Source organism: Lycium ferocissimum, chromosome 1 (genome assembly GCF_029784015.1).
Source record: "Lycium ferocissimum isolate CSIRO_LF1 chromosome 1, AGI_CSIRO_Lferr_CH_V1, whole genome shotgun sequence".
Taxonomy (NCBI): Eukaryota; Viridiplantae; Streptophyta; class Magnoliopsida; order Solanales; family Solanaceae; genus Lycium; species Lycium ferocissimum.
Window position 1 is genome coordinate 70,785,662 of NC_081342.1, and position 13,563 is coordinate 70,799,224.

At 34.2% G+C, this 13,563-nt stretch overlaps 1 protein-coding gene across 1 annotated transcript; it reads left to right on the top strand.

Annotated features, from left to right (window-relative positions):
* Positions 1–473: 473 nt before the first annotated feature.
* On the top strand, positions 474–11,638 carry LOC132031140 (WAT1-related protein At5g47470-like). Its single transcript, XM_059421008.1, has 7 exons — positions 474–673; positions 782–847; positions 1,662–1,778; positions 2,408–2,669; positions 3,111–3,269; positions 4,105–4,256; positions 11,503–11,638. The coding sequence occupies exons 1-7, from the start codon at positions 474–476 to the stop codon at positions 11,636–11,638; spliced, it is 1,092 nt and encodes a 363-aa protein (XP_059276991.1).
* Positions 11,639–13,563: the final 1,925 nt, after the last annotated feature.

Here is a 13,563-nt window from a genome sequence, read left to right on the forward strand (position 1 = left end):
CAGATTAGGAGGAAAGTAAATGAATATTTTTTTTTTTCATGAACGAAATATCCATATATTTCCTTGCAAACGAATGCCTAGAAGATACACTAGAAAAGATCCATGATCCAAAAAAAAAAAAGTGTTGCATGTGAAGGAAGGTGAATTATGAGGAAAAACTGAAAAAATATTTGGTGAAAATGATCAAAGATCGTCAACAATTTGTTCCATATACAAAATCCAATCTATGCCACTTTTATCGAGTTATATATGAAAAGTAACCTTGTTTGGGACTAAGGCGTAGTCATATTTGGCTGGTAGCGCTTACGAGAGAAATGAGAAAGGCGAAATCCGAAGAATTAAGTTGGGGGGAAAATGGCTGTGGAAGAAAGAAAGTGATTTATTTTTCATGCATGCGATGCATGAATATTAGGTAGGAGAATCCAGGGGGAAAAAAAGGAAGAAAAATTGAAAAAAAATCTCGAAGGGAAAATATGAAAGGAATTCAAAAGAAGGAAGTTATTGAAGATTTTGCTATGATTGGAGGTTTAATAGGGATGCAATTTATCTATGCAGGGAATTCAGTGTTGGCAAGTTATCTTATGTCATTAGGATTCAAACCTTCATCCCTTGTAATATTATCATCATTTGCTACATTTTTTGTCCTTTCTCCATTCTCCTATTTTTTTGAAAGGTAACTATCTTTTCTCTTTATTGTTTTAATGATCTGATTTATGTTTATTTTTCAAAAAAAAAAAAAATCCTAAAACGAGCTAATGCATGAACATTATTAATCTTGTAGGAGTCAATGGCCAAGGCAAATGAATTTGAAGTTATTGATTCAATTATTGTTAATTTCTTTTGGAGGGTAAGCCATCTTTATTTTCTTGTTCTTTTAATTCCTTCTTTTTGAGCATTCCAAAAACTCGGAGATTCGACTATAAGAAGATAGGTAGTCTGATATAGACATGATTAACTAAGTTTATTCAAACAGGTGTAGGCCAACTAAACGGCGCATTCCCATAACAATTGGGGTTTATAAAAAGTTGTATTTCTTTCTATTTATATTCATCGGGGAGATTCATCCTATGGTATTCGTAGATCATTCTAGCAAATAGTAGATTTATTAGAGCTAGGAAACTAGAACAAATCACAAAATAGTAAATTTGACGAACATTCATTCTATACGGTCTCATCTTACTAGATTGGGGCATAACAGGAATCGAACCCACATCTTGTTGAGATGCTCTAACAAGCACTCCATTTCGGAAGTTCCATTTGTAGGACTGGGGAGAACACTCGTAGGCGTGCAAACAACTTTGACAGAGCTTAAAACTCTAACTTGTTTAAGTGTCCTCCAAACAAAAGACTGGTTATCCTGAAGCGGTAAATTAGTCAAAGAAGTAACGTGCAATGGTTGGATTCAGAAGAGTTATTATTCCAATCCGAACGCCTTTCCCAACATAGAAAGCTTATCCACGACATTTTCTAAAGGCATATTTAGTGAGGAAACTGGTCTAATTGCAAGAGCTTAATTTAGGGGATAATGAAAATCATTATTGTGTAATTAAGTAAAAAAAGAAAAAAAAAGAAAGAGATTATATAAGGAACTAGAGCTAGTTTAAGTTGAAAGTTTTGGCATGCATAATTTTAATTCATCAACATTTTGCTCGTTTTTGGAGGTTGACACTATTCCAATCTCTGTATATAAAGGGAATAAGTTTGACTTCACCTGCAATGGCGACAGCTATGCCAAACCTCGCACCAGGACTCATCTTTCTCATAGCTTGGGCTTTTGGGTACATGCTACCTTCCAAATTATTTGTCCTTTTCCCCCTTTATCCTATAAAACTGTTAAACGGCATTTCGGTGCACTAAGCTCCCGCTATATATATGTGACATCGCAGAAAGAGTCAGGCTACATTTAGGGGTGAAGGTACCTCGCATCGAACGATGTCACGAGACACCACTTTGTCGAATTTCTTTACTAAACATGTATATCTATATGGATAATAAGATGAAAAAAGGATCTTACAAAGATAGCCGGTCGGATTCACGGATACTTTTTCTAGTCTGTATATACGGATTATACACTGATTATATATGATTATACACATGTTAAACATCGACTATACATATTGTAGACATCAACCGACTATTTTTAGTTTAAGCGGTTGGGTGGGCAGCTATTTCGGCTAATTCTTCCTGAAATAAGATGGGTATAACTAAAGAAAATGACAACACTTGTCATTGTAGTGATTTTTCCATCTGTTCACTTCTTCAAATATTGATACTGCTTATAAAATTTCTATGTATGCCACTGACTGCATTATGTTTATTGTTCAATATACTAGAACATAAAAAAACGTTTCTTCTAATTATTTACTTGCTTTAGTTGCAATTCTAATGTCTATGACCTTATATGCAGATTAGAGAAGGTGGAATTAAGGTGCAAATATAGTAAAGTCAAAATTGCGGGGACATTATTTTGTATTACAGGGGCAATTCTAATGAGCCTAATGCAAAATAGTTCAAATTCCCACATACCAAAGACAGAGGCTCAATTTTCTTTACCATCTCCACCACATGATGTTGATAATGATGCTGACATTTTAAATGAAGAGAAGATCAAGGGTTCAATCTATCTCATGGCAGCAATCTTGGTTTTATCAAGCAGTGTTGTTTTGCAGGTATATATAGTACTACCCCAGTCTCATTTATGTGACGATATTTGACTGAACACAAAATTTAAGAAAAAAAAATAAAGACTTCTGAAATTGTTATATACAACAAGATAGATACATTTGTTTGGCTATAAATCATCTCGTTAACAAAAAAAATGAGAAGTCTAAAGTTAAAATTATTTTTAGACAAGAAAGTACGACATTCTTTTTGGAATAATTACTATTAACTAATTACCAATCATTTCTCTTTGGAAAATTAGCCGTTATTTTTAACTTTTACTGAGGGATTGGATGTTAGTTCGTCACTAATTCCATCGCGATGGTTGCTTTTACCGTGGAAACTGTATATTCCCTGCTAATTTTCCTCGTGAAAATGACATTTTTCTTGTTGTGATTGCTAGTGTAATTCTTCCTAATTTGTTGATTAAATAATTAACAACATTTCAGGCAACAACCTTGGGAGATTTTCCAGCACCAATCTCTTTGTCTGCTATAACTTCTTTTATAGGCATGACATTGACTGTAATTGTTGATTTGATTCAAGAACACTGCTTGGAAATTGGATTTCCCTTAACCATCCGAGACATGATTGGATATTCCTTACTGGTAATTTTAATTCATCAGTTAATTACATTAATTTTTAGGGTGTGTTTGTTATAGAGGACAACATTTTCAAGAAAATATTTTTAATTTTTTTTTTGTTTAGTTGGTCAAAAATTTTGAAAGAAACAATTTGCTAGGAAATTAAGTTCCTTAAAAATGAGGGAAATGATTTTCATAGTAGAAGTAGGGAAAATAAGTTTCATAAGTGAAATTCTACATTGATTGTCGCCTACGACATATCCCACCCGCACTCCCATAGGCCCCACCCCCTAAGGCCCAGATCAATGGACTAACGCCTTGGTATGTATATCAGTTGAATTTCTTGATTTATGGCGTCAAGTATTTGCACCTAAGATCTCATGACTCGACTTATAGATGTTGATACCACCACCTTTGTCAACGTATCTTTTCTTATTCACTTAGCTTGTGCTAGTGACAGAGAAGTCGACGCCTTTGGGGTAGGTCTTCTCTTTCTCAATTATGACATTCTTGGTTAAGTTGCCATCTATGTCTCAGTCAGGGGTGACTTTCAAATTATGGTTGCATTCTTCCCTTCCTTTGAATCATACCACCCCACAACCCTACTTCTACCCACCCTTCACATTGTTTGTCTATATTGTCTATAAATGCGTTTGAGATTATATTTTCTGTTTACTTACCAAATATCAACAAAAATGGTAAGTAGTTAACATTTTCGTTCATACCAAACACACCCTTAATGTTATATATGTGGATTAGTGATGCAAGATTATACTGATTGCAAACAAAAAAAATGAAGTTGCAATTTGAAGTCATCTTACTGAGATTTTTTTTGCAATTTTTTGATTGTAATATATAGGCAGGTATTATAAGTGGAGTATGCATAAGCTTCAATAATTGGGCAATGAAGAAAAGAGGGCCAGTGTTGGTTTCTGTTTTTAGTCCAATTGGAACTGTGTTAGCTGTTATTCTCTCTACAATCACCTTAAGGGAATCAATCCCTCTTGGAAGGTAAATGCATTTTCAATCAACTTCCTAATCAAGCCTAATATCTTTCAATTAGATTTTTGATCATTCAATTAGTGAAAAATTAGAGGTTGCACCCATGTGTTGATACTCAGCTTTCCTAAAATAGTTGGTTTAGGATGGAAGTAAAGCCTTATTAAAACTCAGCAGCTTGAAATGTAAGTTAATGTACTAGTTCAACTTTGACAATAGGCCGACGCTGTTTGCATAAAATCCTATGTATGTTACTGATAGGTGTGGCAAATAAGTGGTATGGGCTGATTTAGACGGGTCAAAATGACTGAATCAATAATTGAATTTGTCAATATTTAAGAGACTAAAAGTGCTAATTGCCCAAAATTTGAACAAAGTTTATCACATGTCAATTTGGGTTAATATTCTTAGCCCAAATTAGCCTACTTTTTTATGGACTAATCTTAGACGGGTTTGTCATGCCCTGAATCATGGTCTGGGTGTAACACGAAACTCGGTGCCTGGCTGCATGTGATCGAGCGAACCACATGGCTTGCCGAATCAACATGGGGCTTGAGCTGATGAGAAATATACTTTAAAACAGGGATAATTTGAATAACATGAGTCCTCATAATTTATTAAGGAAAATACCTTTCAATCATGATGCGGAAATAGTTTGGAATGTATAATAAAGACTGAGCCAAAACAGGCTATACGACTGTGAACATCTGACATAACATAACTGACTAGTCTATGAAACCTTTGACATGAATCTGACTGCTAAATTATTTACCGGGACAAGGCCCCCGACATATCTTTAATGCATGACTAAAATAAACATAAATAGAGATAGCCCCCCGAATAGAATGGGGCTCACCAACAGCTGATACGAGCAAGTCCTAATGAGCTGATCCGTCGTCCTGTAAATTTGCATCGTGAAATGCAAGCCCCCAGGCAAATAAAGAGGACGTCAGTACACTTGAATTGTACTGGTATGTAAAGCAACTAAATGAAATAAGCATGGTGTTGACACCCGATTTTGTCCCGTTTTCCCCAAAATACTTATTCATATTTTCAGCAATTTAAGAAATAATTATTTATATTTTTACTATAATTATTAGCTTCTATTAATGCCGGCGTTTATTATTTTGTTGTCGTCCCTAGTTGTTATTTTATTACTGGCATTATCATAATTTTTATTATGATCATTTCAAATTTTTTACATTATGCATACGCATCGCATTTGTTCTCGCAAAATTAAATAATAGCATTTATTCTTTTGTTGACTTTCAAAATATATTATCGCACGACTATTACGACGTCATTTTATTTTATCCGAGTACTAATATATACACACTTTTATATGAGATAATATTTTAACATATGTTAGCATATAATTAGTTAAAATGGGTCTTTTACTTAAGTTTAAAAGCCTACATTTTAATTCATCGTCCCACCATTCGAATCAACCCAGCCCAATCAATTATTTTCGGACCAGCCCATATAAAATTAACCTACCCAGCCCACCACCCTCGCCCGACCCGGTTCGTTTTAAAGAAGAGGGAAATGAAACCCTACTGGTTTCACTTCCCATTCACCAGCAGCCGCACCATCCTTTTCTTTACCCATTTCCACTTTGAGCAAAACTTCAGCCCTTCTTTTCCATATCCACAAACCTGTTCCTCCATTCTCATGTTTAAGCAAAGTCCCAGCTCACCCCTTTCCTCTTTGACACAAAATTTCACCTTTCTCAGCCATGAACAGAGGTTGGTTCCCCCATTTTCGTGCAACATTTGACTTATTTCAACATTGATAAGCTCTTTTCTATCTGACAACGTCCATATTTCAAATATTGTAACAGAGATCTCTTCAGCTTTTTCTGCCATGGTTTGGACTGATCTTCAAAGGACTTTTGAAATGCAAATCAGAGATTGGGAAGTCCCGCCCAAAACTTTAAAACCCTAGCAGCCCCCTTATAAATAATTGAAGGTTGAGCGGCGTAAAGGGGGGAGAAAAAATCTGTTTTGAGCCGCCTTGAATCCTCCAATATTAGATCTTTATAGCCGCAAGAACCCACCAGAAATCAAGTTGGAAACCCCCTAAAACAAGAGTTCTCCGACTGCTTAAATCCCTTTTGAAAATCTTAGTTGTTAATTTTCTAAATATCGCCTTGAAGTGCTAAATCCTGTTCTATTTTAGTTTTGATTATTCGTTTGAGTCCGAACATACACAAATTCGAACCTCGAAGTGTTTCGAGGTATATCGGAAGCTCGAGCCTCACTTCACTGCACCCGAAGAAGGTAATAACTTCCCCTTTTAAGTATCTGTCTGTTCTGAGTAATACGATTAGCTTGCTCACTTCGCTTAAGGATTAACTTTAGTTTTCGTTTTACTGCATGCTTGGTTTGTTTTCAGTTGCTAGTGTAACATTATTAATAGTTGGGCCTTATAAGTCTGTCGTCTATTGGGAATGGGATTTAATCTGTGTATGTTAGTTTAATACTCATGGTATGATTGGTACAGTCTAACTTTGGTGTAGCGATAGCATTAGTTTAGGGCAATCTGTCAAATGCACCGTTAGTTCACTTATGTTCAAATGTCAGTAATTCTCCTCCTTTTTACTTTAGTTCCATTCTTAGTGTTTAATATTTTTTTAGTTCGTTTTATGTAGATTCCAGAATGTTAATTAAGGTTCAGTTGTCTAATTTCAGTAGGAATATGAGTTAGTCGTAGATTTGTTTCGATTTTATGTGAATGCATATATCTTTCGCGCCTTTATTGAGCTTATTTTTCTTTTCCTCGAATTAGCGAAAATGAACCATTTACAGCTTTAATGCGATTGTCCAGAGTCTTTTTCCTTTATTCTGAGTTTCCGGGAATGTTTTCGCTTAAGAAACTAATGTGTTTAAATCAACTGTTTACTGTCCTTTGTTGCTGGAAATGGCTGATCATTTTTATAAAAGTGAAATATTAAACAGTTCTACTTATAACTTATTTTGGCTGTCTCTTCCTTTCTACATTTTTTATTTGCTTTCCTTTTATTTTAGTTCCGCTTAAAAAGTGTTAGAGGTCTAGTTATTTATCAACGATAATGTGTTAATTTTGAGTTATTATGCTACAATAATTTCTATGTTTGCTCGTTTTGGGTTTTCCTTGCTTTAGTTAGATTTAGTGCAAACAGTTGGTTTTCTCGTCATGCTTAAGCTTGTCCAGTTTGTTTTTTTTGAATTTTGTTAAAGTTGAATATGATGCTCAAGTAGTTTAAGATGCTTAGCCAATTGATCTGCTTTAGGAGATTAGTCGATATTTTTCTCGCTATTTCCTTTCCAAATAAGGGCATTACCCTTCTAAAAGTTTATATCCAAACTCTGCTTTCTTAAGACATTATTGAGTTAAAAACCAAACTTTTGATGAGATTATAGTAAAAATGAAGTCTCAGGTATGTCCATTCTGTTCTTGACCCAAAAGATTCGTTACTCTTTCTTTTAAGGATGAAGTATGCCATGTAGTGAAATATTTCAGAGAAGCATAACCTTTAAACTTCATTCATGTGTCTCTTTATTCCTAAGTCTTCAAGTAACAGTTTGTGTGCTTTGTTTTGGCTCAAATAGGTTGAAAGTTTAATCGACAAATATCTTTGTTGAGTAATGTATAAGCAGGCATAATTTTGCTCTCAGAATGGATGTCTAGTCTTGTGTTTGTTAATAGCAACTAGGCTTGGGTTAATTTAAACAAGAATGTGTAGTAGGTGTTCCTTAGTTCATTTTGCCGTAGTTGTCTTATGAAACTCATTTTGTTGTGATGCCTCACTTGAGATGAATTGTTGTACTTCGGATAAGTCCAAGATTAATGGGAATATGCTGCCACACTTGGATGTAAATTTGTTCCTGCAAGTGTGAAGTACAAAGCCGCAATAGTTTGGCGTTGTTATTATTTGATTATGGTCACTGTTTGAGGACAATTGGCTACTGTTGTTGCTGCAAATTTGGGGCAAATTTTCATTCCGTTTGAGGCCATTTGCTGCTGCATTTTTGTCCATTCGCTGATTGCTTTTGGCCAAACAATTTGGTTGTACTTTGAACCCCCTAGTTGTTATGTCTTTGATGAGTTTAGATACCAAGCGGCTTGCTGAAATCCATTTGTGTTGGGAAGTAGCTGCTGCAATCTCTGGAATTCAAAAGCTACACTTCTACCATATACTCTATTTGATTATTTTTACTAATTCGGACGTATACTGTACTTAAGCCGAATGTTTATAAGTGACCCATATAGATTTTGGACTTCTCTTTCCGTTATTTCTTAGGCCATAACCGTTTCTCTTAAATACTATGCTACCGATTAGCGATTTATTTGCCCGACTTGTGTGCTTGTTCAGATTAAATGTAAATTGTTTATGCCTTAGTATAAATGTTTAGACGTATACTAATCCTTTTCCTTTTCATTCTATGCATGACCACCGCATACGAGTCCGAAGAATGTTGGGCTAAAAGCCCAACGCAATCTGCTATCTCTGCCAAGCCCAGCAGCAGCCCTTTGAATACAGCATTTTTGACCAAAACGTGGGCAGAGCCCACTCCCACCAGCAGCATAATCATAGCAGCCCATATTGGGCTGAGCCCATTTATTACATCTCTTGTGCCTCTATTTTACTTTGTTGCATTCAACTTGTGTTGTTTTGACTAACACTTTTATTTTATTTTGTCTCTTAACTTAGGTGAATCATAGGAGAATTTAGAGGGGCTTTAGTTTGATAATGGGAGTTATTTAAGAAAAAATTAATAATTAGTTCCGTAGGTTTCATCTCCTTCTTTTTAAAGTTATTTATAGTATCTATAATATTTACTTTTGGAATAATTGATTTTCAATAGCATAAATTCATATTTTAGAATTAAAGGAGTCATATTCTTATCATCGTAATTTCAAGTATAAACTCAAGTATATTTCGTAAATAACTCTTCGAGTTTGAATCAATCATGCAAACTTTTAGCTAAGCAATAGTTAATAAAAAATATAATAAAAGGAAAAGAAAACTCACTTCCTTTTGAACTCTATTTATAAGCCTAGATTTTTCTATACCATTTTACTCATATAACGTAATTTTATCTCAAGCTTAAATTGGCTAGTCTTTTCTTAACAACTCCTAATTATGTGATATTTATTCATATTTCGCTAGTTTCAATGGCATGTTATTTCAAAACTCAGCAACATGTATAAGTTGTATTTAAAACCCTTTTTTATGCAAATTATTATATTTCCTATAAGTCTTTATTTTAGGTGGCGTTATTATATTTAAAAGCTTTAACAATATTTGTAAGTATTATTTTAAATATTCTTTTATGCAAAATATTATATTTTCTATAAGTCTTATTTTAAGATAACATTATCATTTTCATTTTAAGTTTTAACACCATCTATAAGTCCGTTCTTAAAAGCATTTCCTTTATGCAAATTACTATATTTTTCTATAGGTTAGTTCAGACGGCATCATTATATCTCCTTTTAAACCTTAGTAATATGCACAAGCTATTTTCTTAAAATTTAAGCATTGTATTTAAGTTTAGTTAATTAACCTAAGTTTGGCTGGTAAATCGTAGTTAACGGATCCTAGAGGATGCCTAACCACGCTTCCTTATAATTAGAACCACCCTGAATCACAATCGGTTAATATTAATGGAGGTTTAGTTAGGCTTTACCTTAGTTAATAAAATAGGTGCCCTAATTACCTTAAAATTAATTAGGTGGCGACTAAATTTAAAATAAAGAATATAGAATGCGATATGTTGTCTACTTTGCCTTTAAATGGGGTATAACACATCTGAAATAATAAACTCATCTTGAAGAGTGGCCGAACATGAACATAAGCATATCTGGCATAAATATACATATAACATGAGTAAAACATTTTAAGTAGGAGAGCCTTAGTATAACCAACATGTATCTACCACGTGAGTACGTGGCGTTTGATCTCTACCCGACCAGCTAAGCCATCTTGTACCTTGTCAGGGTACAAGACATGAACATGAATAGATCCAATAATCCACAATGGTAAATATGAAGGTATCGTCCTACCTAGGGCGGAGCGATCCTTATCCTACGCTGGCATACGTAGTTTCAGGCTATCTGAGCCTTCTCTGTAATCTGTGCAACTCCCAAAACATGTACATGTGTATATTTGGCTTAGTAGCCCATGAATTATATAATCTTGACTGTAAACGTGATTCGTGATTGTATTGTAACATGAAGATAAATGTATAATATAACTTGTATAAAAACATGAAAACATGTAGAAGTTCATGAAAATAAACATAAAGTTCATATCTTGCATTTAAGAACCCATGGAACGCAAAGTATCGATTTTTATGGATTACGGACAGATTCTCAATAATCATAATGGAATATGAAGAACACAATAATGAAGTAATCATACAAACATGGCATATCATGGTACATGTACTTAGGGTTATCATGAATATGTCTAGAACCCTAGTTTTTGGTGAACTTTCGTACAATCATGGAAGAACGTGGTGTGGGAAAGAAAAATGATGTTCCACGCGTAGATAGAAACCCTACATACCTATAACGCTCTAAAACTTGTAAAAAGGTCTGAACTTGAAGAACAAATCCAAATGCTTTAATCTTGAATCCTTGTGATGGGTTTTCTTGAAAACTCTAGGCTAGGAATGATGAACTCTTATTTAATATTCATGAATATATGTTATAATTCACTTGAGATGCTTAGAATAGGCTTGCCTTGATGTATTCTAATGGTGGGAAGAGAGGAACTTCGTTCTAGGGCTTGAAGAGTGTGAAAAGTGGGAATAAAACTGAACCTACATACTTATACAATTCACTGAAGCGGGACATGTACAAGCAACTTTGCATGAAATGTACGAGACAAAAGTACGTCCCGTACATTGATGTACGTCCCTTACATCCTAAGCCGTACCTCGTATGGCAAATTCCAGTGACTCCTACTTTTCCCCCAAGATGTACGCCCGGTACAATTTGACGTAGGGTGTATTTTTACCGTTCCAAGGCAAATTTTCAATTCCAACACTTCCCATCTTGATTCTAAGTCCCTGAATCATGAACATAGCTTAATTTAAAGGTACTTGGTGTTACAGGGTTAAGATGGGGTAACTTAATAAATGAGCTAGCCATTAACTTTTTCAAACTTAAACAGGTTCGAACAGGTTTTCATGTACTAATTTTATCACTCTAACTACTATAGTTGATACTTAGAGTGATGACTTAGTGTTTTTTTTTGTTTTTTTGGCAGCCTTGCTGGTATGTTTCTGATTTTCATTGGTCTCTATTTTGTGCTATGGGCTAAAGGGAAAGAAGGGTATTTGATCAGTTCTTCCAATTCATCAGAAAGTGATGAATATGATGTGGAGAAGCCTCTTCTAAGTTAAAAATCTATTCTTACTGTTCTTTTTTCTTGTTTAGTTTGGTTATTTTTGTACATAGATTTAGAAACAAAAATAGACAGCTTATTTTAGTTTAATTTACATATGTTGTGTATACATTCTAGACTTGAAGCTTAAAAGATTTCAAAGGAATGCAGAGAAAAGATAATATGTATTGCTAGAGGCGGATCCAGGATTTGATACATGTGGGTTCCAACCCATTTCAAATTAAAAAATAAAATAAAGAGACAAAGCAAAGACCTGCCGGTGACCAAGGGATTCGAACCTCGACCAAAAAAAAAGCTTTAAGAGTTTTTTTTTGCCACTGGACAACAACACACTTTGTTAATGGGTTCCCAAATAGTATTTTTTATATATTTGCCGAATTTTTCAATACAAATACAGGATCCGCACAAATACATGGGGGTTCCCGGGAACCCCCATAGAATTAGCTAAATCCGCCCCTGTGTATTGCTATAATGAAGTTAGAATTCGGTAGAAATTATTTACAATTGGAACTGTGTTGATTTAAATTTTCAAGTTTAGTGATGTTTACTTATTGTTAATTCGCCATCTTTAGTGACTCTAGTTTGCTGCGTTGCGCTATTTTTAGATTCAAGAAATCAATAATATTGATATTAGAGTCCACTGCCTATCTAGAAACTTGAGTCGACTTGAATATTCACGCAAGAATCTCCAATTATGCGATCTTTTGTCAATTCGGGCAATATGAGTGGCATAAGTTATTTCTTATAAATAGGCAGGAGGCTCAAAAGCGTCGTTTCTAAAGGAACAACTTATTATTCTTCAAAGTTAAATGTATTCTAATTATTGTTAATTTTGGTTAACTTTGTACAAAGATTTAGAAAAAAAAAAATACAGTTTATTTTAGTTTAATTTACATATGTTGTGTTTACATTTGTTCAAACTTCAAAGGAATGCAAAGAGAAAAAAAGATTAATTGATATAGTGAAGTGAGGTTATTGCCCATTCGCCGAGTTATAATAAGTTAGTGCCTTTCTAGAGAAGTTCATAAAATTTTATTAAGTGGATCGACTTATCTTATTTATTTGAATACGACAAAATCATTCTACTAGGATATTAGGGGCTCAAACTTTGAAATAAATTTATATGTTCATATCGTTTCGCTTTGTATTATTAACGTAGGGGAAAAGGGTATAGCAGAAAAAAAGTTGTTCTCATTCTTTTATTTTGATTTTGAATTTTGGATATACACACAAAAGCAGATGCAGTGTATGTAGTTGTTTAATTAAATCATCTTTAATTTTCTTCATTGGGGGGAGGGGGGGGTTACTGGTGAGCGTAGAGAGAGCGCTTTATTATTTTGATTTCATAAAAGGACCTAAAATGTCCATGAACTATTAAATTTGGTACAATAATGCCCTTTGTCTATCTTTTGGACTGAAAATGCCCAAAATTAGCTAGTCATGTAATGCCATGTATTAAATAATTTTGAATTATTTAAATCGGGTGTGGGCCATTACTTAAGGGCAGTTTTGAGCCAAAACATTAACGTCGGGGACATTTTTGGCCCGATAGGTGGACGGAGGCAATATTATACCAAATCCCATAGCTCAGGGGCAGTTTAGACCCTTCTAGTTTTTTTTTTTTTTTCACAGGAGAGCTTTACTTTTTCACATAAGAAATTTAAGAATAGCACACGAGATCTTTCACGAGTTATTTTCTTCTATTATGTAAAGGGCTTTAATTTACCCACTTTGACTCTCATTCTGTCAGATATGAAAGGTGATTTATGGATTTATCTGAGTACAATAGTTCTGGCTCGAACCTTGTATACCCGATAAAAGCTCACTATACAAGTCAAAGTCTCTCTAAAATGATACAACAGACGGCGCAACGCTCGCTGCAAACTTATTAGCTTTCGGTATATGCTCCGACATTAATTTGAT

Excerpts from the sequence above, each read along its gene's own strand:
- LOC132031140 (XM_059421008.1), top strand. The coding sequence starts at position 474 with ATGAAAGGAATTCAAAAGAAGGAAGTTATTGAAGATTTTGCTATGATT. Across the intron at positions 848-1,661 it reads TTGTTAATTTCTTTTGGAGG|GTTGACACTATTCCAATCTC; the intron begins GTAAGCCATCTT and ends TCGTTTTTGGAG. Across the intron at positions 2,670-3,110 it reads CAAGCAGTGTTGTTTTGCAG|GCAACAACCTTGGGAGATTT; the intron begins GTATATATAGTA and ends ACAACATTTCAG.